Source organism: Theropithecus gelada, chromosome 7a (genome assembly GCF_003255815.1).
Source record: "Theropithecus gelada isolate Dixy chromosome 7a, Tgel_1.0, whole genome shotgun sequence".
NCBI lineage: Eukaryota > Metazoa > Chordata > Mammalia > Primates > Cercopithecidae > Theropithecus > Theropithecus gelada.
In genome coordinates, this window is record NC_037674.1 from 45,038,557 (window position 1) to 45,066,182 (window position 27,626).

General features: G+C 49.2%; 1 protein-coding gene across 2 annotated transcripts in view; it reads left to right on the plus strand.

Moving 5' to 3' along the window:
- PAQR5 (progestin and adipoQ receptor family member 5) overlaps positions 1 to 25,129 on the plus strand; it is a 101,109-nt gene extending 75,980 nt beyond the window's left edge. The window contains exons 5-9 of one of the 2 annotated variants that reach the window (XM_025389910.1): positions 2,570 to 2,775; positions 6,486 to 6,612; positions 14,813 to 14,909; positions 17,670 to 17,811; positions 22,029 to 25,129. In XM_025389910.1, the coding sequence (XP_025245695.1) occupies positions 2,570 to 2,775; positions 6,486 to 6,612; positions 14,813 to 14,909; positions 17,670 to 17,811; positions 22,029 to 22,270 (814 nt within the window). In that variant the 3' untranslated portion in view covers positions 22,271 to 25,129. The remainder of the gene's footprint in view (positions 1 to 2,569; positions 2,776 to 6,485; positions 6,613 to 14,812; positions 14,910 to 17,669; positions 17,812 to 22,028) is intronic. The other variant, XM_025389911.1, reaches the window with a different exon arrangement.
- The last annotated feature ends 2,497 nt before the right edge of the window (positions 25,130 to 27,626 follow it).

Genomic DNA, 27,626 nt, shown 5'->3' on the forward strand with positions numbered 1-27,626 from the left:
GCTACCGGCCTGTCCATCCCTGTTGTGGGTCTTGTGCTGCATGCCTAGATCCCTGTAGGGTGATTTTTTTGCTATTTTACAGCTGAGCCAAGCTGGGTGAGCCGCACCCCCTCACCCCTAGCACTGCCTATGCACCTCTACACTGTGCCAGGCTCTCAGAGATGATCCTGACTGAGCAACAGAGAGTAGCAGGAAGGACTTGGGAAGGTCTGGATCAAGATGCCCTAGGGAAATGGGACCACCAAAACATTGAAATGACTGAAGGATACGTTTTGAGAAACAGCAAATAGCTTAAGCTTTACTTCTGCTGGGACAAAAATGAAAAGACCACAAGTGTAGCTGGAAGGATTTAGCAACGCTCCTTCAGCTCCTATATATGAAAAACTTTGTAGAGTCTCCTTCCTTGGAGGAGTTAATGGGAAAGGGAGCCAGCTCTCTAGGCGTGGGTTGTGGAAGTGAGGTGTTCTGCAGGTGGGACCTCATGTGTGGATTGCAGGTCAGGCAGATCTGGTGAAGAATTGTGAAGTGTCTCTGCATAGAGATCTAGGCTCTGCTGAGAGTCAGCTGTGGGACTAGCTATTCAGAAAAGTGATTGTACTCTTAGTGGAGGAACAGTGTGGAGGAGGAGGGAGAAAATAGTCCTCTTGTCCTCTGGGCTTGCAAGGTTCCACCTGGGGCATTGTTTCTATTTGAGGAGCCTTCCTACAAGAGGGACACAGATAAACTACATGGAGCAAGGACAAACCACAAGGATGGTAGTAACGCCAAATTTAGATCCTGCAAGGAATGGCTGAAGGAACTGGGGTTGTTTAATGTGAAGTTCAAGGAGGTGGGAGGGGGTTAGAAAGACTGCGTTAAAATATTTGATAGGCGGCCGGGCGCAGTGGCTCACGCCTGTAATCCCAGCACTTTGGGAGGCCGAGGTAGGCAGATCACGAGGTCAGGAGATCAAGACCATCCTGGCCAACATGGTGAAACCCCGTCTCTACTAAAAATACAAAAATTAGCCAGACGTGGTGGCGGGCCCCTGTAGTCCCAGCTACTCGAGAGGCTGAGGCAGGAGAATCACGTGAACCCAGGAGACAGAGGTTGCAGTGAGCCAAGATTGTGCCACTGCACTCCAGCCTAGAGACAGAGCAAGACTCCATCTCAAAAAACAAAACAAAACAAAACAAAAAAACAAAAAAACACATACACACACACACACACACACACACACATGTTTTCTGTGATCCTGGTGGAGGGAACTAGGCCAACCAAATGGAGATAGATACAAGGAGGATAGATTTGAGCCAATGAAGGAGAACTTTCCAGCCCTCAGAGCTGCCTTGGGAGGTAATGAGCCCCCCATCCCTGGAAGCATGCAAGCTGAGGCTGGAGAATCGCTAGGGGATTGGACTAGATATACATAAAGCTTCTCTTCTTACTTCACCTGCCCATTCCCAACATACTGCCTCCCAATTAAAAAAGGATGCCCCCCCACCTCCCTAACACACCATATTTCCCCAAAGTGAGAACACAAAGGAATTGGTCATCGCGAGGGAATGGAGACAGTAGATAGGTGAGGATCTAAGAGGAGCTTCTATCATGGAGGGCGAGTGGGCCCTCTGTGTTCATGATGGAGGGCGAGTGGATCCTCTGTGTTCACGATGGAGGGCGAGTGGGTCCTCTGTGTTCACGATGGAGGGCGAGTGGATCCTCTGTGTTCACGATGGAGGGCGAGTGGATCCTCTGTGTTCACGGTGGAGGGCGAGTGGATCCTCTGTGTTCACGGTGGAGGGCGAGTGGGTCCTCTGTGTTCACGGTGGAGGGCGAGTGGGTCCTCTGTGTTCACGGTGGAGGGCGAGTGGGTCCTCTGTGTTCACGGTGGAGGGCGAGTGGGTCCTCTGTGTTCACGGTGGAGGGCGAGTGGGTCCTCTGTGTTCACGGTGGAGGGCGAGTGGGTCCTCTGTGTTCACGGTGGAGGGCGAGTGGGTCCTCTGTGTTCACGGTGGAGGGCGAGTGGGTCCTCTGTGTTCACGGTGGAGGGCGAGTGGGTCCTCTGTGTTCACGGTGGAGGGCGAGTGGATCTTCTGTGTTCACGGTGGAGGGCGAGTGGGTCCTCTGTGTTCACGGTGGAGGGTGAGTGGACCCTCTGTTTATCGTGGAGGGTGCGTGATCCTCTGTGTTCATGGTGGAGGGTGAGTGGGTTCTCTGTGTTCACGGTGGAGGGTGAGTGGGTCCTCTGTGTTCACGGTGGAGGGTGAGTGGATCTTCTGTGTTCACGGTGGAGGGTGAGTGGGCCCTCTGTGTTCATCCTGGAGGGTGAGGGGATCCTCTGTGCTCATGATGGAGGGTGAGTGGACCCTCTGTGTTCATGGTGGAGGGCGCATGGGCCCTCTGTGCTCATCGTGGAGGGTGAGTGGGCCCTCTGTTTATCGTGGAGGGTGAGTGGGCCCTCTGTTTATCGTGGAGGGTGAGTGGGCCCTCTGTTTATCTTGGAGGGTGAGTGGGCCCTCTGTGCTCATCGTGGAGGGTGAGTGGGCCCTCTGTGTTCATCGTGGAGGTGAGTGGGCCCTCTGTGTTCCAGGTTCTTTGCATGGAGGTTTGTGACTGCACTGTATGTGACAGACATCAAGAATGACAACTACTCCTGGCCCATGCTTGTGTACATGTGCACCAGCTGCGTGTACCCGCTTGCGTCCAGCTGTGCACACACCTTCAGCTCTATGTCCAAGAATGCCCGGCACATTTGCTACTTCCTGGACTATGGCGCCGTCAACCTCTTCAGCCTGGGTATGTGAGGCCTTGTTCTTGCTTTCCTTCCCCTGCAAGTGGGCTGTTTGCCCCTTCTCCTGGGAGCTAAGGTCACTGGAAGGCTTCGATGAGCTTGCAGAAGAGTCCAGGGAATGCCAGTGCCCCTGTCCAGGTTCCCAGTGGGTTTTTTATAAGAAACTGTCCATAAGCACACTGCTAAATATTTAGCCACAACAGCCCTGATCTGTGGTGTTTGCCAGTTTCTATGGTGTAAATCTTCCCATCATGGCCAGCTTCAACCTACCAACATGACATCACAGAACACAAGGGTGGGAAGAGATATGCATAGCACACCATTATAGAAATTCCACCATGCAGATACAGTAGATGTAGTCATTGAGTACTCAGTACTTTTGTTAATAGGATTTATTTAATTGCAAGTTTATGTGATTTAATTTTTAATGATGGCTGTGTTCAGCACTCAGCTCTCTCACAGGCCAGAATGAACTGAATCTAGTACATCAGTGCTAGTCTCTGTCATGCTAGGCAAGAGGAGGAGGGTGAGCTCATAAGCCTCATATGTCCAGAGGCTTAGAGCAATCAGAGAGATGCTCAGAGTGTGCAGGAATAGAGCAGCAGCCTAAGCTGGTGAAAATGGGTACTGACTGTCCCCTCTTCCTTGTCTTTTTCTTTGACTATGATGCGCCCTCCTCCAGCCTTTTCTCCTCTCCTCCCCTTGTGGGCATGCATCTGTCCCTAAGGATATGAGTTCTAGATTCTTCCTCCAGGTCCCATTCTAGGTGAGAAAACCAATTATTGTCTTCCTTGCCCAAAAGGTTGTCCATGAGGAGCCTACCTTCATCCTCTTTCTTCATATACACACACTCACACTCACACACACACTCACATACTGACACACATACAATGCACTCACACATACACATACACTCACCACATATACACAATACACTTACATGCACACACTCCACACACACACACCACATGCCACACATACACACTGACACACACACAATACACTCACATACACACACTCACACCACATACACACAATACACTCACAGGCATACACACAGTCTCAGACACTACGCACACACCACACATACTGACACACACACAATACACTCACATACACACACAATACACTCACATACACACACAACACATACACACAATACACTCACATGCACACACACATACTCTCAGACCCTCCACACACACTCACATCCACATACACACCACACATACTGACATATACACACAATACACTCACAGACACACTCACACCACATACTCACATGCACATATATGCACACATACTCTCAGACACTACACACACATTCACACACTCACACTCTCACATACATCACACACACGCACCACACACATGCACATCACACACACCACATACATACACACACACCACACATACACACATGCTCACTCACACACTCACACACATACACACACATTTTCCCGCTTCACTGCCCACTCCTCAGTGCTCTGCTGCCCAGTCCGCAGCATTCACCAGACCTTGCCCCTTTCCATGTGAGCCCGGCTTACCCTCAGGGTTTGATGGGTTTGCAGAAGAGAGCAGGGAATGTGCGTGCCCCTGTCCAGGGTCCCAGCCTCCTGACTGCCGAGATTGACACAGGGGTACTTCAGGCCTCCTCGGTGCCCCTCTCTTTCTCTGGTCCCTGTCACATCTCTCCCTCCCTCCTGGGTCCCCTCCCACCCTCTGGATTCCCTCTTACCCTCCATGTCCCCCCTCCCCTGGGCTGGCTCCCCTCTGCTTTCCAGCACACATGGGCGGGGAGGCTCAGAAGTAGTCCTTTGACCTCTCCTCTCACATGATCTGGCTCCCCAGGGATCTCCTCCAAGCCTAGTGCATCTCTTCCCACCTCCGGAGAAGCCCTGTCTCCAGTGTAGACCTCTTACCTGAGGTCCACACCACCTCAGAGCCATGAGACAAGAACTGTACCTGCTCCTGCCCCTGCCCCTACACCTGCTACCATTCTGTATGTCCAGCCTGACTATGGTCACGCCCCTACTCCTTCTCCCCAGTCAGAAGCCTCGCTAATCCTCGGGGTCCCCTTCCTCTCACTCCTCGCCCACGCCCATCCTCTGGCCAATTGGTTATTAAGGCCAGGTGACTTCTCTCCTACCTGCTGTAAGTGGCACTGCCCCTTCGTCTTGACTCAGGCCCCGGCCTCTCACTTGCACAGTTATCACAGCCTTCTCCACCTCCCCCGGCCCCTGGAGGCTTCCACAACACCTTCTACCACAGGTGTTCCCAGGCTCCCAGGGGTTCCTCCCTCAGGCCATCCTGTGCGCTTTCACTAGGTTTTGGTCATCAAAATCCTTCATTGACTCCCTTAGTGCCTGAAAGAGGAAGTTCCCTTTCCCTAGCCTGCACCCAAAGCTGAAAGCCTCCCTGCCCTCAGGCTCCTGTCAGAATCCCAGATGACCTGCCAGGCTTTGTTCCAAGATCAGCTCCTGTGCCTTGTGCTCCACCCATCCTGAGCGCCTGCCCCACACTCCCTCAGGCTCTGATCTTTTGCTTCTGGCTGCGGTTCTGGGCAGGGACAGAGGCTCCCTGGCTCTTGTATGGCCCACAGCTTGCCCCAGGTGGCATCTGCTGAGCGAATGTGTCCCAGTCCAGAAGGGAACCCCCTCCCAGTATGGGGCCAGACGAAGGCCTTGCCTGTCCCTCTGGAGGCAGCTTCCCACTGAAATCTCGCGTGCTGCCTACTGGAGCTGGGAACATGGGACCAGGAGGCTTTGCTGTTCACCCTCTTTGCCTGTGTGGCCAGCTTCGCTAGATCCACCTATCAATGGGATAAAAGACAGAGATCAACCTGTATGGCCTAAGGCCTTGTTCAGCCCTGAGCTAGGACTCCATGGTTCCTGATGTCTTTGGAATGACAGGTGTCCTAGGCATGGCCATCAGGCCCTGGGCTGCCTCCCTTGGGGGAGACCTCAGGAGGTGAGGGTGCAGGTCCAGGCCCGTCTCCCCAGCTGAAGCACACCTGGCCCCTTTGAAAAGGACAGTGATCTCCCCTGCTCTTCCAAATAAATGCTTCAGCAAACAGGTCTCTAGAAGGTCCTTAAGCAACCCTTCTCTCACAAACTCCAAAACCTAAAACACAATGCAACACCCAGCCTCTCAGCTGGCCTGTCCCCCAGCTGCTGATATGACATCCTCATCTCAGCAAGGGCCCTCTCTCCAACACTGATCTTTCTACCAGGAGCACCCATGTCCCTGGGCAAGTGAGATGTGCACACTCAGAGTGGAGCTTGGCTCGCTGGGTCTGTCATCGTGGACCACAGCATGTGGCTAAAAGCGGGGACTGTCACTAACCTGCCTGGGTTTGAAGCCCGTCTTTGCTAACTCCCTAGCTGCAGGACCCTGGATGAGTGATTAAATTCCCATCTGTGCAATGAGGATAAGTACAGAGTTATGAAGGAGGATGGTTGAAGTGTTATGTGATGTCATATATGTAAAGCCCTTGAAGCAAAGCTAGGCTCACAGTAAACTCTCAGGATGGGATTTGGGTGGGCAGAGAAGAGAGAGGAGGACATCCTGGAAGGGGGAATGGCCCCAGCAAGGGCACAGAGCCGGGACTATGGGAATGATGGGGGCCAAGTCAGATGCTGGGGATGGTCTTTGCAAGGGGCCTACATGGTAGCAAGGCCTGGCTCCTCTCCCAAGGCTGGTGTTTCTTCCCCAGGCTCAGCCATTGCCTATTCTGCATACACGTTCCCAGACACGCTGGTGTGCACCACCTTCCACAACTACTACGTGGCCATGGCTGTACTGAACACCGTCCTCAGCACAGGCCTCTCCTGCTACTCCAGGTACTGAGTCGCTCTGACCTCAGATGGGAGGGGAGGGAGGGTCTTTCGTGCAGCTCCCTGTGCTCTTTGAGGGAGCTGGGGAAGAAGTGGGCTCAGTGGAAAAGGTGCTTGGGAACCTAGGACTCTGTTTCAGGTGGACTTCCTATTGCTGGCAAAACCAGCTTCCTGGGCATGCAAGCTCCAGGCCTCCATGCTCAGAGAGCCTCATACTTGCTGCTAATACTCTGCTGCCTTTTTTTTTTTTTTTTTGAGACAGAGTCTTACTCTGTCACCCAGGCTGAAATGTGATGACACAATCTCGGCCCACTGCAACCTCCGCCTCCTGAGTTCAAGTGATTCTCCTGCCTCAGCCTGCCATGTAGCTGGGATTACAGGCACCCGCCACCACGCCCAGCTAATTTTTGTATTTTTAGTAGAGACAGGGTTTCCCCATGTTGGTCAGGCTGGTCTGGAGCTCCTGACCTCAGGTGATCCACCCACCTTGGCCCTCCAAAGTGTTGGGATTACAGGCATGAGCCACCATGCCTGACTTGTTTTTGTTTTTTTTTTTTTTTGAGACAGGGTCTCTCTCTGTGGCCCAGGGTGGAATGCAGTGGTGGGATCTCAGCTCACTGCAGCCTCGCCTTCCTGGGATCGTCTGCTGCATTCTTAATAATTTGTAATAATTTTTGAACAAGGAGGTCCCTGCTCTTTGATTTGGTACCAGGCTTTACAAATGATGCAGCTGTTTCAATTGCTGGACAAGTCGCTTATCCACCTCAAACTTCAGTTTGCTCATCTATAAAATAAGGCTGTTACAAATACCCCTAAGGCAAATGGAAGAATTACAGGTAATGTACCCAGGACACTTAGCACAAGCCTGGCACAGAGGAGGTGCCCCACAAATGTGCGGTCACTAATGGTGACTAGGTGTGCCTGCCTCTGGGCATATGTGATGGATGATGGAGTTATTCAAACGCCCTATGTATCCCTCATCGCTGTGAGTCAGGCCCAACTCACTGGCTCTAATTCCCACTGGCTTTTTTTTTCTTTCTTTCAAGAAAACTCACTGGGGGCCGGGCGCGGTGGCTCAACCCTGTAATCCCAGCACTTTGGGAGGCCGAGGCGGGTGGATCACGAGGTCAGGAGATCGAGACCATCCTGGCTAACATGGTGAAACCCCGTCTCTACTAAAAAAATACAAAAAACTAGCCGGGCGTGGTGGCGGGCGCCTGTAGTCCGAGCTACTCGGAGGCTGAGGCAGGAGAATGGCGTAAACCCGGGAGGCGGGGCTTGCAGTGAGCCGAGATCGCGCCACTGCACTCCAGCCTGGGTGACACAGCGAGACTCCGTCTCAAAAAAAAAAAAAAAAAAAAAAGAAAACTCACTGGGGTGTGAGTGTAGAGAATGTTGTTATGTTGTTATGGGGATAACTACACCTGTTTATTCAGCTCTTTGTAGAAGAGAACTGCCCGGAAGTTCCTTTTCCCTAAAATACTCAGGGAATCTCCCAAATGGTTGTGTTGGGGTGACAGCCCTGGCTGAAGAGTGCCAAGGCCAGTACTTTTGGGCTGGAGGCCTTTGGTGCTGGTTGGGAAAGGTAGGCTAGCAGGTACATCTGAGTTCTCTGTCCTCCGCAACGGCAACTCCAGCGAGCCAGTGGAATCTCCCGGCCTCCACTCGCCCCCGTCTCCCCAGGAAAAAACAGGGAGGTGAAATATGCCCCATCCGGTAACTTCTCCAGAATGATTTTGTCTCCACCTTCCTTTGGGTGATCCTTGGGATGTGTGGGGCCAGCAAGTTTCACAAGGGAGGGCAGGCAAGTTTCACAAACAGGACAAACCAGTTTTTTTTGTTTTTGTTTTTTATTTTTAAATGGAAGGATAGATTCTGAAACAGCATCGGGAATACCTGTTCCAACTCGCTTTCCATTCGCCTGTGCTGAGGCGGGTTGGAAATATGGAGCTGCCTTCCATGGGAGTAAAAGTCTCTTTCTAGGAGTCCCTGCCATGGATGAAGGGAGGTGTAGCACACATAGAAAAGTAATAACGCTGGCCGGGCGCGGTGGCTCAAGCCTGTAATCCCAGCACTTTGGGAGGCCGAGACGGGCGGATCACGAGGTCAGGAGATCGAGACCATCCTGGCTAACACGGTGAAACCCTGTCTCTACTAAAAAATACAAAAAACTAGCCGGGTGAGGTGGTGGGCGCCTGTAGTCCCAGCTACTCGGGAGGCTGAGGCAGGAGAATGGCGTAAACCCGGGAGGCGGAGCTTGCAGTGAGCTGAGATCCGGCCACTGCACTCCAGCCTGGGCGACAGAGCGAGACTCTGTCTCAAAAAAAAAAAAAAAAAAAAAAAAAAAAAAAAAAAAAAAAAAAAAAGAAAAGTAATAACGCTGCAGAAACAAGTCCAGCAGAGATGAAGCAAGCCCTGGAGGCCTGGGTGCATAGACTTGTGGACCGGCCATGGTCCAGGAACCTGGACACTCTTGGACCTGGTCCTTGGACCAGTCACTACTCCTGTCTGTTGGCTCTCCTAGGGCTGTGTGACTCTGATGTTTGAAATTTAGGATTAGACAGGGAGAGCACCATAGGTTGAGAGGGCAAAGGAGGAAGAGAAGGCGTCGTGAGTGTGGAAGAAAGTCTCCAGAGTGAGGCTGGGCGTAGTGGCTCACACCTGTAATCCCAGCATTTTGGGAGCCCCAGGTGGGTGGATCACCTGAAGTCAGGTTTCAAGACCAGTCTGGCCAACATGGTGAAAACCTGTCTCTACTAAAAATACAAAGGTTAGCTGGGTGTGGTCGTGGGCGCCTGTAATTCTAGCTACTCAAGAGGCTGAGGCGGGAGAATCGCTTGAACCCAGGAGGCAGAAGTTGCAGTGAGCTGAGATCATGCCACTGCACTCCAGCCTGGGCAATGGAGCAAAGAAAAAAAAGAAATTGTCTCCAGAATGGATGATCCAAGATGGTTTCCCCAGGAGCTCATAATTCAGATTCTTAGAACACTTGCTGGTTTTAATTTTTGTTTTGTTTTGTTTTTAAGGAGAGACAGGGTTTCGCCATGCTGGCCAGGCTGGTCTCGAGCTCCTGACCTCAGGTGATGCACTCTCCTCGGCCTCCCAAAGTGCTGGGATTACAGGTGTGAGCCACCCTGCTCAGCCTAGATTGCTTTCTTCTAGCCAGGAGTCTTCCCTGATGGTTCAGATATAACAGATGGGGTCTTTTGGATGTGGCATGCCTGGTGTCTTTGGAGGAACTTATCCGACAGGGCAGCTTTGCCAGACATATCCTGGGTGCCTGAGTTTGGGGGCTTCTCCCTTTGCCAATGAAGTGGATTATTTACTTGTAGAGTGCATCTGTGGCTATTCCATCCATCCACGCATCTACACGCCCACCCACCCATCCAACATTCCTTAAATACCTGCCATACTCCAGGTACCACGTTAGGAGCTGGGGGTGCCAGAAGGATGCCCTTGCCTTCAGAGAGCACCCAGTGCTGTAGGAGAGAGACTGCAGATGCCCCTAGAGGCCCATGAGGCCATCATTTCCTTCAGAGTGTAGCGGGAGGGAGTGTAAACAAATAATGATAAGGCAGAATGACACCTGCTGAGATACACAGGGTTCTGAGAAGTGGCATTAGGACTGGATATTGAAGGAGGTCGAACACTTTAGCTGAAGAGGAGGACAGAGCAACCAGCCAGGACAAGGATGAAGATTACAGAGAGGGTGGGCCAGGGTCGGGAAGCAGCAAGGTGCATCAGAGTTGCCAGAGTCTGCAGGAGTGGATAGAGGAGAGCAGCTGCAGAGGGACTTGGATGGTGGGCTGGGGGCTTGTGGGTCCTATGAGGACTGGTCCTTTGCTCATGAAGGATGAGAGTCTCCTAGGGGAAAAAAAAAATCCTATGCACTCAGCTTCTGTGCCCTGAGGGGTTTCCAGGCATGTTAACAGCCACAGAAGTGGGAGCTGAGGGAGAGGGAGGTGGTGGGCTATGTTGGAAGCAAAAAGGAGGAAGGGAGCACGTGCCACACTTTTGCACCCAAAGGTAGAGTGGGCATTCCAGCTGTGGCCCTTCCAGTGCCCTTTGTACCTCGTCCTCGCTCCACATTCCCCTGTCTGTGGTTTTGCTGCTCTTACAAGCTGTCCTCCACTCTGTTCACTCCCTATCTCTGCCTTTAGTGTCTGGAGAGTGAGAAAGCTGACTCGTGCAGAAGTGATGCTGGCCCTGAGTAACTTCAGGAGAAGTGGGTAGAGAGGAGGGTCTGGGCATCTGGAGGCCTGAATTTCAACCCTGCTTCCCCAGACTTGCTGTGTGGCCTCAGGGCAGTCACTGTCCCCTCTGGGCCTCAGGGTCTGCATCTTCAGTGAGGGCATCTGAAACAACATCCTCTGGGTCCTCTCTGGTTTGGGCATCCTGCAATGCCAATGCCTTAGTGTCTTCTCCAAGCTTCCTCTCCCAGCTGTCTTCCTCCCCCAGGCTCCACCCCTGCCTCTCCCTCCTGCTCTATCCAGCTGTAGTTGGGCAGAGCAGGAGAGAACCACCTTCCCCTCCCAGGAGCACAGGGGGAGACCAGGAACCTCAGTATTAGCTTGATAGTTATCTGATGCTTGCCTGAAAATCAGGGTTGAAATGGCATTCGTTCCATTATAAGGCAGACCATTAAGGCCAATCTCAACATAGCTTTGTCGTACCCTGAGTGGTTTTTGGTTCTTACTATCATGGACTTTGGTTCAATTGAATATGTTCCAGAAAACTGCCTTCTCATTCTGTAGCATTTGAGAGGGGAAATGAGAGAATGCATGCCTTCATGGTTCTTGGAGCAAGGTGGGGGTGGCCGAGGCCCTGGCCTGCTCATGTCTGCACAGGAAAGGGCTGCCACTCCCTTCACGAATGTCAGTTACACAGCGAGTGCTATATATCACAAATCATTGTCCATCTCCATCCAATGCGTCCAACTATTGATTGCTTTTTTTTTTTTTTTTTTCAAAGAGCGGAGTGAAAAACCCGCTGGTCAGAGCTGTGAGGGCGAGAGATTAATTTTCACTCATGAGCTCTGCTGTAAGGACAGCTTGGCAGTTGCTGAGGCAGCTCAGAGGGGTGGAGCTGACCTGGAAGGGGTTTGAGGTCAGTGCAGGAGGTAGAAGGCTCAGCAGACATGGTTCTCAGAGGATTGGCCAGGTACGGGCATGGGGAAATGTCCACATTCCTGCAGTTCTCCAAAATAAGACAACTCCTACACAAGAAAACAACCATAACCACCGCCCTTATGTACACACACACGTGGACTCGTGCGTGCGCCTCTGCAATAAAATGATTTTTCCGAAGGCCCGCTATTTTCAAGCCCTAGTTTCCGGAATTCCAGTTGCCAGTCCTTTCAGCTGTGTTGTCAGGGTTTAGAACAGACTATTGAATCAACCCTCTCTTAACGAAGGCTTCTCCCGCAACTCAGTGTGCCTTGCCAACCTCGTTCTGAGCAGAGACCTGACTTCCTGTATAGCAGCCCCTTAGCCCTCTGCTGCGGGACTGCCCTAAGCCCAAGCAGGCTGGGCTGTGGGGCCGCGCGTGGGGCGCCTCTGAGGATGCTGTGGCTGCGGCTCTGCTCTGGCTGTGGCGACATCGCGTGGCCTGATGCGGAACTGCAACTTGGCAGCGGGCGGCCCTTCTCCCAAGCTACTGGCCCTTCTGCCTTTTTCTCTCTGTTGCTGTCTCTCTTCTATTCTGCTTTTTCTCCTCTTTTCCCTCTAGACTCGGCTTTGCAGCTGGAGAGGCTGGTCCGTTTGCCCCTGGGGAAACACTTTGTCAGGCCGAGCGAAATGTTGTCTCAAGTCACAGAAAATCCATGCTTTGGGGGATGGCCTTCGCCAGCCAGAGCCAGATTTCTTCGAGTGTAAGTGGCCACAGGGGCCCTTTAAGAGCCAGCCTCTCAACCCAGAGAGGGCAGGCCGTGGCAGGGCACAGGGCAGGAGGGGGCGGCCTGCCGCGGCCGGGCAGGGTCTGCTGGAGGACTAAGAAGGCCGGTGAGGCAGGTACCTGGCTCTCGGGATGGCAGGAGTGTATGCCCTCTGCTCCAGGGGCAGAGCGGGCAGGGAAGGGTGAAGGCTGGGCGGAGTCTGAGGCTACCCAGCCTACTGCCCGAGGCAGAGAGGGTGACACTTGGGAACCAGAAAGCCCAGGGTTTATATCCTAGCTCTGCTTCTTATTGACTCATCTGACTTCAGGCAAATCACCCAGAACCTGTTTGTTCCCTCCTGTTCCTATTTTCTGGACCAACATCGATACAAGGTGGGGCGGGGGAGAGAATGGAGCTCCACGATGCATGTTTTTTAAAAGCTGCTATTTAGTCTGTGTGACTGTACCATGCACAGTTCTAAACACCTCACGAGCATCGTTTCATCGAATCCATACAACAAGGCTGTGACGAGGCACAGTCATTGTCCCTGTGTCACCCGTGAGGATCAGGAGGTACACAAAGGTTAGTGACCAGCCGAGGTCACGTGGTTGTGAAGGGCAGAGTCAGGATTTGAACCCAGTGTGTCCCGATCAAGCTCTCCACATGAAATCACAGTGCTGCTGCCTCACCTCTCCTAGAGTTTGGTTCTTTTTTGGGGGGACGATGCATCCTAGTCCCTTCTCATTGAGCTTCTCACCTGGCACGTGCCATGTGCCATGTATGACTTACAGGGAGGCCGTGAGGCTTCTTGGGGCACACAGTGGTATCCCTTTCCCCTGAAACAGGAATCTCTGGGTGGGCCGTTTGTGCTCGGATGCCCTGAGGACTGAGTGGAGCACACTAGCCTGGACAATGTCCACATCCTTAGACCTGATTCTGTGCTGGGTCCCTGGGATCCAGGCCTGACCAGACCTGGCGCCTGCCTGAGGAGCGTTCCCTAACTGCCCGATGTGGAAGTCCCTGCATACTCCATGCTGAGGGATACAGGCAGCAGCCAGGTTTATGGTCAGGTAGCTTTACTGGCTCATACGAGATGTGAACAGCCTGGCCACGGGAAATGCGTCTGGGCTCAGAGGAAACAGCAGATGGCATTTGAAGGAGAAAGAACAGACTTGTGAACTGGGCCCGAGGTTCTTGGGAGCAGAGTGGGAGCCACAGCAGGACCCAGACCCCATCGCTCCAGTGTGATGAGGGGCAGAACTGTCAGCAAAGGCTGAAAGGGCCCAAATGCACGCATTGCCTTTACAGACTGCATCAGAACAGCCATCCCAAGAGCCTCAGCATGTGGCTCTGCATCCCCTGTGCTGGGTTCCTTACCCTGCAGCCCTGTGGGCCCTGAGGGAGGACACAGCCCTCCACAGTACACCTCAGCATTGATGTGGGGACTGTACCTGTCCCTACTACCTGGCCTTGGTGGCCCAGCCAGGGCCCATGAGCACTTCCTTACCCAGGCCTCAGTTCAGGGCTGTGGTTTTGTGCAGAGATCCTCCTTGCCCATCCCCATGTCCTCCCAGTGTGCAGCCTGCCCTCTGTGCGGCCCAGTTCCCCATACCCTGAGCTGCTGCCCCAGGCTGGGCCCAAGTCAGCTGAGGTCCTGTCATGTTCTGTCTGGGGGGACCTGCCTCTCAACAATCAACATCACTTGTTTTAATGTTGCTATCAGCTGTCTTGGATTGGAGGTTGGGTGAGGGTGGCAACGAAGGAGAGAAGGAAAGACTTCATGTTTATTTAGTTTTCCCAAGGCAAGTATCCCTGTGTGTAGTATAAATATTCCAGAAAGCTCTCCAAGGATCAAATGCCTACTTCAACCCAGGCCTCCTTCGTGATAATACCTGGGCTCCAACTAGATGGGTGCATCTCAGCCTTTGCAGAGTGTGCCTCCCAAGAGTCTGTGGCAGTGGATCCCCTGATGCTCCGTACTCATTCCCTGTCCTGGTAGCAACTAGAGTTTTAAAAGGCTCTTTGGCAGTTATGTAACTTGGCCCTCAAAGGGTTTCTGCCCAGCGCCTCCTTTCTGGCTTAGTCTGGACACCACTGCTTCCCATGGTCTGGAGATGGTGTCTCTGGAGATCTTTTTGCATCTGAAGTTTTGTCACTTCCATTGGGGTGGGAGGAATGGATGAGGCTGGTGGAGAAGCTGCTGGCCACAGGAGCTTGTACAAAAATGCTTGTCCTCTGTCGATGACCAGGCCCTCGGTGTGCATGCATGTGCGTGTGCAATTTACTGAGACTCTTTTCATTCCATTTCCTCCCCACTTTCCTTCCCTCATTTAGGTTTCTTGAAATCCAGAAGCCCAGACTCTGTAAGGTGATTCGTGTGCTCGCCTTTGCTTATCCGTACATGTGGGACTCCCTGCCCATCTTCTACAGGGTAAGGACTGGCTGTATCTCCTCTCTGCCTGTTGGCAACACCAGGAAGTCAGTTGTTTTCCTGAGCTTCTGGGGGTCACAGCACTGCAATGGGAACTGTAGAACAAAACAGGAGTCGAGACCTAGGTGAAGGGGGCCAGCGCCTCCACACCTGTGGGTATTCCTCGTCAGGTGGGACGAGAGATTGAGAAAAGAAATAAGAAAAATTTTTCTGGCTGGGCGCGGTGGCTCAAACCTGTAATCCCAGCACTTTGGGAGGCCGAGACGGGCGGATCACAAGGTCAGGAGATCGAGACCATCCTGGCTAACATGGTGAAACCCTGTCTCTACTAAAAATACAAAAAACTAGCCGGGCGAGGTGGCGGGCGCCTGTAGTCCCAGCTACTCGGGAGGCTGAGGCAGGAGAATGGCGTAAACCCGGGAGGCGGAGCTTGCAGTGAGCTGAGATCCGGCCACTGCACTCCAGCCTGGGCGACAGAGCGAGACTCCGTCTCAAAAAAAAAATAAAATAAAATAAAAAAAAAAAGAAAAATTTTTCTTAGTACAGATCAAAATGGAATTTCTTATGTCTTCCTTTTTCTACATAGACACAGTAACAGTCTGATCTTTCTTTCTTTCCCCTGCACCCAGGTGCTGCCTTGGTGGCACTTGAGGAGTGGTTAGGAGATGGCATAAGCACAGAGGCCCTGACTGACAATATGACTGGGGGCTCAGGAATGTCATAGAGCCAGGCAGAGCAGGCAGCCTGGGGCTGAGTGGAGTGAGCAGGAGAGTGAGCTCTGCAGGCAGGTCTCCAATGCTTGCTGTCAGTCCCTGGGCCAGTTCTCTATGCCTCAGTATCCCTCATCTGTAAGCTGGGCTTGATAACACCTCATGGGCTGTGGGGAGGATTACACGGAGAACATGTAAAGTGCTGACTGTTAGCAAGAGTTCGGGAATGCATTGTTCCATCATCAAGTAGTATACTGTTAATATTGAAGGAAAAGGCATGAACGAGGGTCTTAAACAAGCGATGGGAACGAGATGGAGAGCATAAAGGAAGAGGTTATAGTAGGGACAGCAAGTAGGACAAGAAGGGGAAAGTCCATGCACTTTCAAACCATATGGGCTTGAGTTCAAATTCTAGTCCCACTGCTCACTGGCTGTGTGACCTCAGGCAGGGCACACAACTCTCTGAGCCTCAAATTAGTTTCCTCATCTGTACATGAGGGTACCAGCCCTCCTTTGTAGGGGGTAATGAGGATTAATCAAAACAATGGATCTGATAGGCTCTGCAGTGCTTATCCAGTACCTGGTGAGTGAAGTTTCCTCCCAGAGGTGGTGTCCTGTGGGCTTGAAGAATAAAGCCCAGATGGCAGGGCTGAGGGACAAGGGGAGGGGCTGAGCTCCACCCAGCAGCTGGGGCATTGAGCACGTTCTCTGTGCTCTGCCTCTGTGGGTCTGGAGGAGCACCAAAGATGGGGCTGTAGCCCATTCCCCTCACTCCTTCCTCGAAGGCGCAGACCACACACAGGAAACCAAGAGCACTCAGAGCAATTCTGTCCCATGTGCCTCCAAATCAGGCAGTGTGAGTCCTGTGTTGTGACAAGCGTTGCGTGCTTCTGGCACGTGGCTGAGTCAGAGGAGGGCAGAGGGAAGGGGAGGTCCAGTTCTAAGTGCCGATGTTGATGCTGGAATCAGCCTGCCTGGATTCAGATCCTGACTTCACTTCTCACTAAGTGATATGCAAGTCACTCTCTGGCCCACTCTCCTCATCTGCAAAATGGGGAAAATGGAGTCTGCCTTATGATAATTGTGGCTCAGGTGAAATGATGCACGTAAGAGGCCTGGCTTGCTGCCCTCGGTAAGTGGCGGCTGCTATGACTGTTTATAACAATAATACAAAAACTACACTTAGCTCTGAAACAGTATAGTGGCCATGATTGATACTTTTGGATGACTCAGAAGGCCTTCCAGGGATTTCTAGGCCTTAAAGCCTTAATTAGGAGCACCAGTTCAGTGGATGTGCTGATAAAAAGTGAGTTCCAGCGTGAATCCACTATACAGTTGACCCTCAAACACGGGTTTAAACTTATACATGGGTTTTCTTCCACCTCCGCCACTCAGGAGACAGCAAGACCAACCCCTTTTCTTCTTCCTCCTCCTCAGGATTTTCTCAATAATACTTGCTTTTCTCTAGCTTACTTTACTGTAAGAATACAGTATATAATATATATACAAAATATGTGTTAATTGGCAGTTTGTTACAGGTAAGGTTTCCAGTCAACAGGAGGCTATTAGTAATTACGTTTGGGGGAGTCAAAGTTGTACATGGACTTTTGACTGCAGGAGGTCAGTGCCCCTAGCCTGTATGTTAAGAGTCAATTGTACTTACATTTTACCCCCAGAAAGAGTACCAATTATCTAGTAGGATTTTTGTCTTTCTTTTCCTTTCCCATTCCTTCCTTCTTTCCTTTTTCTCCCCGCTTCAGTAAGTAAATAACCCAAAAGACTCTCATGAGCATTTGGGGGACTGAAATACAATAGTCTCGAGTCTCAATCGACCACACTCAGGATAGGAGTTCCGCTCACATGGTGCCTGAGTTTCCTCTCCCAGGCCACAGACCTGAGGAGGTGAGGGCCTTGGCCTCTGGAGTTTGTGTGTGTGCTGACGTGTGTGGGTGTCAGAGCCCCCAAAGTCCCAGCTGCAGGTGCTGAGAAGGAAGAGGGCCTGCCTCAGGCCTGTCCTCTCAAGACCTGATGTTTCTTTAAACACCTGCAGCTATTCCTGTTCCCAGGGGAGAGTGCACAAAATGAAGCCACCTCCTACCACCAGAAGCACATGATCATGACCCTCCTGGCCTCTTTCTTGTACTCTGCACACCTGCCGGAGCGCCTAGCCCCAGGACGCTTTGACTACATCGGTGAGTGGGCAACAGCCCTGCTGCTCTGCTCATTGCCCACCTGGCTGGGCAGGGTCCTGTCCCTGACTCTAGCGCATGGAGCTGCAAAGGGCAGGGAGGGGCAGGGAGAGAGGCCAAGGTGAGTACCACTGCAAGTTGACAGAGGCCAGGGTGTCCGCAGCAGGTGCACTGTTAGGTAGTATGGGCAGGATGAAGGGCAGGTAGGCCCAGGAGCCTAAAGCATTCTGATGGGGTATGGAGCCAGTGTGTCCTACTGGCATCCAGAACATGGATCTCATTGTTAAATGAACATTGGGGCTGGGTGTGGTGGCTCACGCATGTAATCCCAGCACTTTGGGAGGCCAAGGTGGGCAGATTACTTGAGCCTGTGCTCAAGACAATCCTGAGCGACACAGCGAAACCCTGTTTCTACAAAAAACACAAAAATTAGCCGGGTGTGGTGGCGTGCGCCTGTGGTCCCAGCTACTCAGGAGGCGTTGGCTTGAGCCTGGAAGGTTGAGGCTGCAGTGAGCCATGATGGTGCACTGCACTCTAGTCTGGGCGAGAGAGATCCTATCTGAAGAAAAAAAAAAAGTACATTGGGGGCAGCCGAGGACAGGAAGAGGAAAGACAGGATGAAGATGGCTCTGAGGGTACCAGATAACAGGGGGCTGTGCAGGAAAGGGAAAAGGGGAAAGCATCCTTCTTTGTCTTGAGCATGGTGGGCAGGAGGGGGCCAGGAGTTCATGGTAGAACAGTGGTTTCTCAAGGGGTGGTCATCAGCCAGCAGCATCAGCATCATCTGAGAACATGCAGATTCTCAGGCCCCACCACAGACCTCCTGAACCAGAAACTCCAGGAGTGAAACCCAATACTCACACAGAGGCCGAGTCATCCTCCAGATGAACCTGAGCTCACTGAAGCTCCAGAGGATGTGGTGGAGAGAAGGTGTCGGAGTCACGGGGGTTTCCACCTGCTGGCAGAGTTCTTTCCCCGCTCTGTCTAGGGAAGGAGGGACGGGGCCCTGCAGAATGTGCCTCCTCTGCTCTGGCTCTGGGACTGGCTAGGAGGAGGCATCCTTGCATCACTTCTGGTGAGGATGACAAGACTTTGGGGTGAGAGTTCCTTAGATGAGTACCTGGGAATCAAAGGACCAGTCATTGTCCCCACCAGGGTGGGAAGCTTGCTTCTCTCCAAGCCCATTTTGTTCCTGATTTTCCATCTCCTCCCACTAAGAGATGTGGTCAGATGCAGTTTGTTTGATCTGATTCAAGTTTTTATCTCTTTTCCCACTTTTGTTGTGTCAGAAGGGGTTGTAACTAGCAAAATGCTTAGAGAACAGATTTCCAAAAAGGAGGAAAAGGAGAGGCCAGGGAATCGGAGTGATCAGCATCCTGACTGCCATGTCCATCTCCCCAGCCCCCTTGACAAAGTAGAGGTGTCTGTGTAGCAAGTTTTGGGGTTGCTGGAAAAGTAGCCCTGAGCCTTCTTTTGCTACCACTCAGGTTTCTTAATAACATTTTATTTATTCAACTCTGTCCCATCTTCTTGGGCCTAGGGATACAGAACTGAAAAACACCCCTCTGGGGGACATTTCCTAGACAATAGTTCATGACAGATCATTAACAAGATTTGGGACATTCTCAGTCCTTAACTGAGTCTGCTGGAGGTGGGAATCCCTCTCTGGCCATGAGCCCCAGGTTTCCTGGGAAGTGCTGGCCTGGCATGGTTTGGCTCAGAGGAAGCTCCTCCCTATTCCTGTTAGGCAGGATTGTTGAAATCACTCTTCCTGCTGCAGCCACATTTCAGATACATCCAATGCTGATGGCTCTTTCTGTCTTTTATCTCATGCCCCAGTGGAGACAGGTTTGAGCCTCAGCTGGAGAAGGTGGCTAGTTACCGCTCTGCTTTGCCCTGTGTCCTGAGAGCACAGCTCTCTGCTGGAGATGAAATCACTTTGCTGCATCACATACACATTTGGAAATCATACACAGCCCATTAGTATAGCTTGAGTAAGGCAGGCATGGCAGCTCCAGGCACACCTTCTTCCTGGAGACAGATACTGGGGGCCTCACAGCTCCCTGCTGTAGGAAACTTGTCAGACATCCACTTGAGAATCCTCAACCCTTCTACATTCTTATTCCTAACTCTGCTCCTGCTCAATAGTAGAGGTGGCCAGGCTGGATCAAGTCCTAGGACACATTTATTGCGTATTTCTTCTGAGATAGGTCCTGAGGGTGCAACACTACATTTTCAATTTTTCTAGAGATAGGATCTCACTGTGTTGCCCAGGCTGGTCTCAAAAATCCTGGGTTCAAGCAATCCTCCTGCCTTGGCCTCCCAAAGTTCTGGGATTACAGGTGTGAGCCACCATGCCCAGCCTTTTTATTTTATTTTTTTTAAACCAAAAGAGAATCCTTATTTAACTTTTATGTTGTATTAGTTTGCTAGGGCTGCCATAACAAAGTATCACAGATTGTTGTGGCCTAAACAACTGAAATTTATTTTCTCACAATTCTGGAGGCTGGAAATCTGAGATCAAAGTGTTGGCAGAGTTGGTTTCTCCAGAGGCCTCCTCTTTGGCTTGTTGATGGCCGTTCTTTCCATCTGTCTTTACATGATCTTTTTCTCTGTATACATGCATGTCTGTGTCCTAACCTCCTTTTTTTTTTTTTTTTTTGAGACAGAGGTCTCTGTCTGTCGCCCAGGCTAGCGTGCAGTGGTGCAATCTCGGCTCCCTGCAAGCTCTGCCTCCCGGGTTCATACCATTCTCCTGCCTCAGCCTCCTGAGTAGCTGGGATTACAGGTGCCCACCACCACGCCCGGCTAATTTTTGTATTTTTAGTAGAGATGGGGTTTCATTATGTTAGCCAGAATGGTCTTGATCTCCTGACCTCATGATCTGCCCGCCTCAGCCTCCCAGAGTGCTGGGATTACAGGCGTGAGCCACCGTGCCTGGCCTAACCTCCTTTTCTTATAAGGACACCAGTCACAGTGGATTAGGCCCATCATAGAGACTTCATTTTTACCTAATTATTTCTCTAAAGATCCTATCTGCAAATATGGTCTCATTCTGGGGGTTAAGACTTCAGCACATGTATTTTTCAGGGACATCATCCAGCCCATGACACATGTGATCTCCTCCTTACTCCTGGGGTCTGAGGGTTGTCCCCCAAAGCTGCCCCTGACCCTAGGCATTGGACTTGTTTCCTCGCCAACCACCAACCACCCAGCATGTCCCTGTCCCTGTCACTCCCACTACCCTCTACTCTGCTCCCAGGCTCTGTGATGAGCACCATGTAAGATGGGTCCAGCATGGCATTGGCGAGGAAGAATCCTAGTCATATCTGTGACTAACTGGCAGTAGGGAGAGGTCCACTTGGTTAGTGGCCAACAGAAAATTCAGCCAGCTTCTCCCTGAGCATTGAATGAAACTCTGAGCTGATCAGTGCTGGCTCTCCAGAGATGACCTTTGGTGCCTAATTTTTTCATCTGAAAAATGAGACTGGTGGATAGTTGTTTTAAAAAAGAATTTGGATTTGGTTTTCTCTGATGGACCTTTTATTTTTCCCATATTGCTTCTTAAAAATAAATTTATTAAGGTGTATATCACATATTCAATAATTCCCCAATGTCAAGTATACAATTTAATGATATTTCAGTAAATTCACCATACATCAGTTTTAGAACATTTTCATCCCCTCCATCAGACCCATGCACTGTTAATCCCTATTCTCACCCCCTGTTGAAGCAGCCACTAATCTACTCTCTGTCTTTATGGATTTGCATATTCTGGAGATTTCATATAATATGTGGTCTCCTGTCTGGTTTCTTTCACTTCGCATCATTTTTAGCATACATGCCATAGCATGTATCAGTACTCATTCCTTTTCTTTTTTTTTTTGAGACGGAGTCTCGCTCTGTCGCCCAGGCTGGAGTGCAGTGGCCGGATCTCAGCTCACTGCAAGCTCCGCCTCCCGGGTTCACGCCATTCTCCTGCCTCAGCCTCCCGAGCAGCTGGGACTACAGGCGCCCGCCACCTCGCCCGGCTAGTTTTTTGTATTTTTAGTAGAGACGGGGTTTCACTGGGTTAGCCAGAATGGTCTCGATCTCCTGACCTCGTGATCCGCCCGTCTCAGCCTCCCAAAGTGCTGGGATTACAGGCTTGAGCCACTGCGCCCAGCCAGTACTCATTCCTTTTCATTGCTGATCTTGACGGCCTTTTGTGTTTGCCATAGGTCACAGTCACCAGCTGTTTCACGTGTGTGTGATCCTGGCCACGCATATGCAGATGGAAGCCATACTTCTGGACAAGACTCTGAGGAAGGAATGGCTCCTAGCCACCTCCAAGTCCTTCTCTTTCTCTCAGATAGCCGGAGCCATACTTCTGTGCATCATCTTCAGCCTCAGCAACATAATTTATTTCTCAGCTGCTCTGTATCGGATTCCCAAGCCAGAATTACACCAAAAAGAAACATGACTCAGACCATAAGCTCTTCATGCCAAATGTCAACATAAAGCTGCAACACCAAGCCGGAGACGGTTACAACTTACCATGGCCTAAAATATTCATAATGGTTGGTGTCTTTTGAATGAATTCACGTCAAAAAGGTATTCAGCTGGTGAAATTTCTCCAAATGTACACTGGTTCTGTGTGTGTGATTTTAAAAGGAGAACATGGTTCAAGCAAGTCCTTGTTAAGGCAAACTACTGATATTTCATTAATTTTAAATTTACTTAAAATGGGGTTTTTTATTCTATTTAAACAATTGGATTAAGCATATTACCTTGGAGCTTTGTAATATTTTTTAAAAAATGAATCTTGCTTCATTTGATGAATTTCATGTCACAAAGCTTCTCTCAAGAGCTCTCGTAGTGGCCTGTTGACTTCTTCGGGAGAATGAGTCAGGTCAGTCACTGGGAGGACCTGTGAAAGGAAGTTGGTCACTGAGCACCTTGGGGACTGGGAAAACATTCCAGAATGAAGAGAGCTGTTTGGGGAGAGACCTTCTTCCCTTCTCCACCTAGTGAAGGGAGAACAAAAGGGGAGTCCTCTCTTCCCGCAAGTCCATTCTGCCTTCAAAGTGCAAGTTCTCATGTCATTATGGATTTGGAATTCGTCAGTTTTTTTCTTAAAAATCCACAGCAGGGTGTCATGTGTTCTGTTATGCTGTTTTCTGGTTGCCAGTTTGATCTGCAAAGTATTATTCGGTGCAGGTAAAATGTGTTAAACTCTAAGAATTGGCTGAGTTAATCCCAATTGGTTGTGCTCATCTGCCACCTTTTAAACCAAAGGAAATTGCTATATTTGGGGATGTCATACATTTGATATTGCTTCAAGATTTCAAATATGCTGCAAAATTCAGTATCCATATGCATAAGATGTTAATGACCTTGCCAGTGGGATGGTCACATATAATGTTCTCAAGCTTTACTGTGAATCAGAAACATCTAGTAAGCTTGTGACAAATGCAGACTCCTGGGGAAAACCAGGGGGTTCTGCTTCACTAGGTTAAATGTAGGTTTTGTAGAGGAGATCTGCACTGGAGCAAGTCTCCCAGATGGTTCTAATACAGGAGGGCCAGAGGCCAAACTTGAAGAACTGCTGGTGTTACACATTCCAGAAGGCACTGGACCTATCACCTTCGCTTCACCTGATCTCAAGTTTTAGCAACTCACCAACTAAGGCGTACCCCCCATTTTATGTTCCAGAGTTTTCTGCTCTGAATAGTTCTAAAACACTGAGCATTTTCTCATTTGTTGTATTACTGATTAAAGTTCAGTATTTCATGGTGTTTTCAGGGAACACAGAAATGCGGATGCAAAACACTTTTGACAGAGGCCCATCAAACCCTGATCTGCACTTGTTAATGACTTAAGGGGCCTTCCTCACAATGCAAGATCCTCTTTGCTGACTCAGGAATACCCCACATCTTAGACTACTGCCTCTACCATTAACTAGCCCAGACATTTGAATGCCCTTATAAATAGCTCACTGTCTAATCCTCGAAGGACAAGTAACAATTTATATTGGATGAGAGTGGTCAAGAAATATGATTTCGTTAGTTTTATTATCTGTTTACTTCCTCTGGGGAAGGCAGATGATAAAACTGTATGGGCTGGTAAATTTTCGGTACATTAATTGCAAGCTGCATGACAAAATTTGCTTTTTTGGCAACAATCTGACATTATTAGTGGAATTCCATACCAACAGGGCCGTGGGCTTCCATTTCATCTTACTGTAACTTCAATTTTATGGCAACAAAAGGTACAAAGTTTAAATACCCCTTTCTGGTAATGCCAAAGACATACAGTGTTTTAAATTCTCTACTTTATAGATAACAAAATAATGTTTAGCTCAGTAAGAAATGAAGTAATGAGTGATCAATTTGAAGGATTTTTAGATTATTTAATCTTTGCTTATGTTGCTTTTTCACATGATTAATGATGAAAATGAAATGTTAAATCAACAAAATAACATCCAGTGTTTCATAACATTTTTAGTAAGTTTGGTAAACTTTAGTCCCATTATATACTTTTGGGGACAGTGTTATAAATCAGAATTTTACAACAGTTTGCAGCACACTGATTTGAAAGTTTCCACTGCAAAATGAGAAAGGGTTCAAATATATTAATTATTATTAAGTATTAAGTGATAGGCATTAGATGTCTAATGTGAGTATAATTTCATCCAAGCCATTTCAGAAAGTCTAAAAGGTTGGCAGGGGTCAGCTGAAGACCTCACTGGAATGGGTCTCAATTTTTAAAAAGTGTCTGACTACACTTAAGAGATGTGACACATTCCCATTGGTAACAATTGCTCACCATGGCATTGTCTCAAAAAAGGCTATGGTGGCGAGGGTGGCACATTCCTAATGGAATGTACCTCTCCTCGCTCCCCTTGCTTAAGAAGCGCTACTCTAAAATTTACCAGACCTTACAACTGTGATAAAACTTGAATATGTAGGAATAAGGCCATTCAGTTAACTTTACCTCCCTTTACCCATTGAAGGGGTTCCATTGCTTAGTTTTTAGAAAATAATTCTCATCTTTTTTCTAAAGAAATGAATTTTTGGCTGGTATGAAGGTAGTGAGTTAGCTCAATTGATTGTTCACAGTCAGTTATAGGTCAAGCTCCTTGTTCTACTCTTCCCCTCTTCTCACTACTGCACTTCACTAGTCTTAAAATAAAGAACGAATGAATGAATGAATTAATCTGTAGCTGGATGCAGCGGCTCATGCCTGTAATCCCAGCACTTTGGGAGGCTGAAGTTGGAGGACTGCTAGAGCCTAGGGGTTTGGGACCAGCCTGGACAATAGAGCCAGACACTGTCTCTATTAAAAAATTTTAAAACTAGCTGGTTGTGGTGGTGCATACTTGTGGTCCCAGCTACTGTGGAGGGTGATGTGGGAGGATTGCTTGAACCCAGGAGTTGGATGCTGCAGTGATCTATGATTGCACCATTGCACTCCAGACTGGGCAACAGGGTGAGACCCTGCCTCAAAAAGACAAAAAAAGAATTTGCAATTGTTGGTAGGATGTTGTGGGAAATTTAGAGGCCTTCTGAGTATAAAGTGGTTTAAATACTTGGTCTGCTGAAGTCTTTCTGGAAGTGTTGTACAGCACTTCAGAACATATTATTTGAATGTCAGCCTCTGATTTTCTAGTCAACAATCCATTAAGGCAAAGACCTGTTTTCAAACTCAGATGTTCTCCAACTTACACTAATGTCTGGTTTCTTGAACTATGTGAGAGAAAAAAATAAACAGAATTTATTTATTATCATAAAGTCATCCTGTTTGCCACTTAATTTGGTTATGTTTTATCTACCACACTGCAAGCGTGTTCATTCACCATGAGAAACAGATCCCTGTACACATGTATATCAGTAAATCATCAATGAATAGTTAGTGCTTAGGATGTATAGAATGGCCACTGTCCTAGGAACTGGGGATACGCAAATGAAAAAAACCTATAATGTCCCTCCCTGAAGAGGCTAGTGTTCTGGTTGGGCAGGCAGACAAGATATATAGATGAATCCGGATAATAAGTGCTGTAAAGAAATTAAGCCTAGTAGGGGATGTGAATTGATGGTCACTCTGATAAGCTGACATTTGAAGAAGACTTGATGGGCATAAAGGAGCCAGTCTTGTCAGCTTGTCGGGGGAAGGCACTGCAGGTTGAGCTAAGTAGAGGGGTCCCAAGGCTGGCAGGTACTTATTCTACTGGAAGGATGTTAACTCCAGAAAATATCTGGATGACTTGACTTTTGAAGAATTCTGAGATTTGCCTGATTTTTTTTCCCTTGAGAAATTGCCTATAGGGCTTTCCTATGTCTCTTGGTACTTGCATGGAATGTGTCAACTCGTAAGAAATGAACTTCAGACAGTTGCCACGCTCATTCTTTTAATGCTAAGCAACAGATTTCTGAAACAGGCTGAACTTTTTTTGCCTCCTCCAGAACACAGAAGGAAAGGCCTTCTAAATAGTCACAGTTACCTGGGTTTTTTCCCCCTTTCTATGTATGTTATTTATTTGAAATATAGTTCAAGTCATTTGTTTCTTTTTGTGTAAATATTACAGTCCCCCAACCCCCCAACACACACACACACACACACACACACGTTGATTTTATTAATTTGTGTTTTGTGTATGTAAACATTAACATCTAACCATCCATGTTACAAATGGCCTGGTGAGAGAGATTCATGGCCTGGGAACCTGAGACAATGTTTCCAAGGCCACTGAGTGACCAGCATGCCCTGGGAGGGAACAGTGTGCGCAGCATGTCCAAGCTCCCAAGGCAGTGCTGTCTCCATTTTACTGCCTCCCCTCAAACACTCTGGGCTTCAGCAGTTTCTGGTCATTGGTGTTTACTGGGTTCCCACAGCTGGACTTGCTTATCTGGGTGTTTGGATTAACACATGGTTTCAAATTTGTGTAATGTCAGCCCCTCTTCAATGATTTGGATAAGACTCTCCTGGTCCAATTTAATAGTTTCTAATAAAGTTAAACTTACCATAAGACCCACAATCCCACCTAAGACAAATACAAACACACCTACATAAAGACTTTTACACAAATAATTATACCAGTTTCATAATCTCCAGAAAGTAGAAACAGTCTAAATGTCCAACTGGTGAATGAATAAATTGTCCTGCATTCACACAGTGGAAAAGACTCAGCAACAAAAAGGGAACAAATTACTGGTACATGCAACATGTTGTTGAATATCAAAGCATTATGCTGAGTGAAAGAAAAGACATGCTGGAAAAGGCAAAAGTATAGGGAAGAAAATCAGAAAAGTGGCTGCCAAGGCCTAGGAGTAGGGGCAGCACAGAGAATTTTCCACTGTGATGGAAATATACATTTGATGTGGTTACAGCATACTATATATTTGTCAAATACATAGAACAACACAACTAAAAAGGGTCCGTTTTACTGTATGTAAATTATACCTAAAATACTTGACTTTAGAAAGAAAAAAGCCCCTCAGTTCTCCTCTCCCCGCCCTCCTACCCTCACTCCTGCTCTGGATCTCTAATTCTGTGGTAAAATGCAAATCTTTTAATGGCTACAGGGAGCCCTTTGCTATTTTTGAATAGAGAAATGATGTAATTATTTGGTAGTTTTAAGGAAATTAATAAGCCAGAGAGCTTTAATACAGAAGTGAGGGAGGAAGAAGAAACTGACCTGAAGAGAAGCTGGAGGTGGTGCAGTGTAACTGGGTCCTCAACTGGAGTGTTCTTTGAAGGGATGATTCATTCATCCCCTTCAAGCCATGTATGGGGCACCTGCACTGCGAGGCACTGGGCATGCAACAATGCCATCTAGT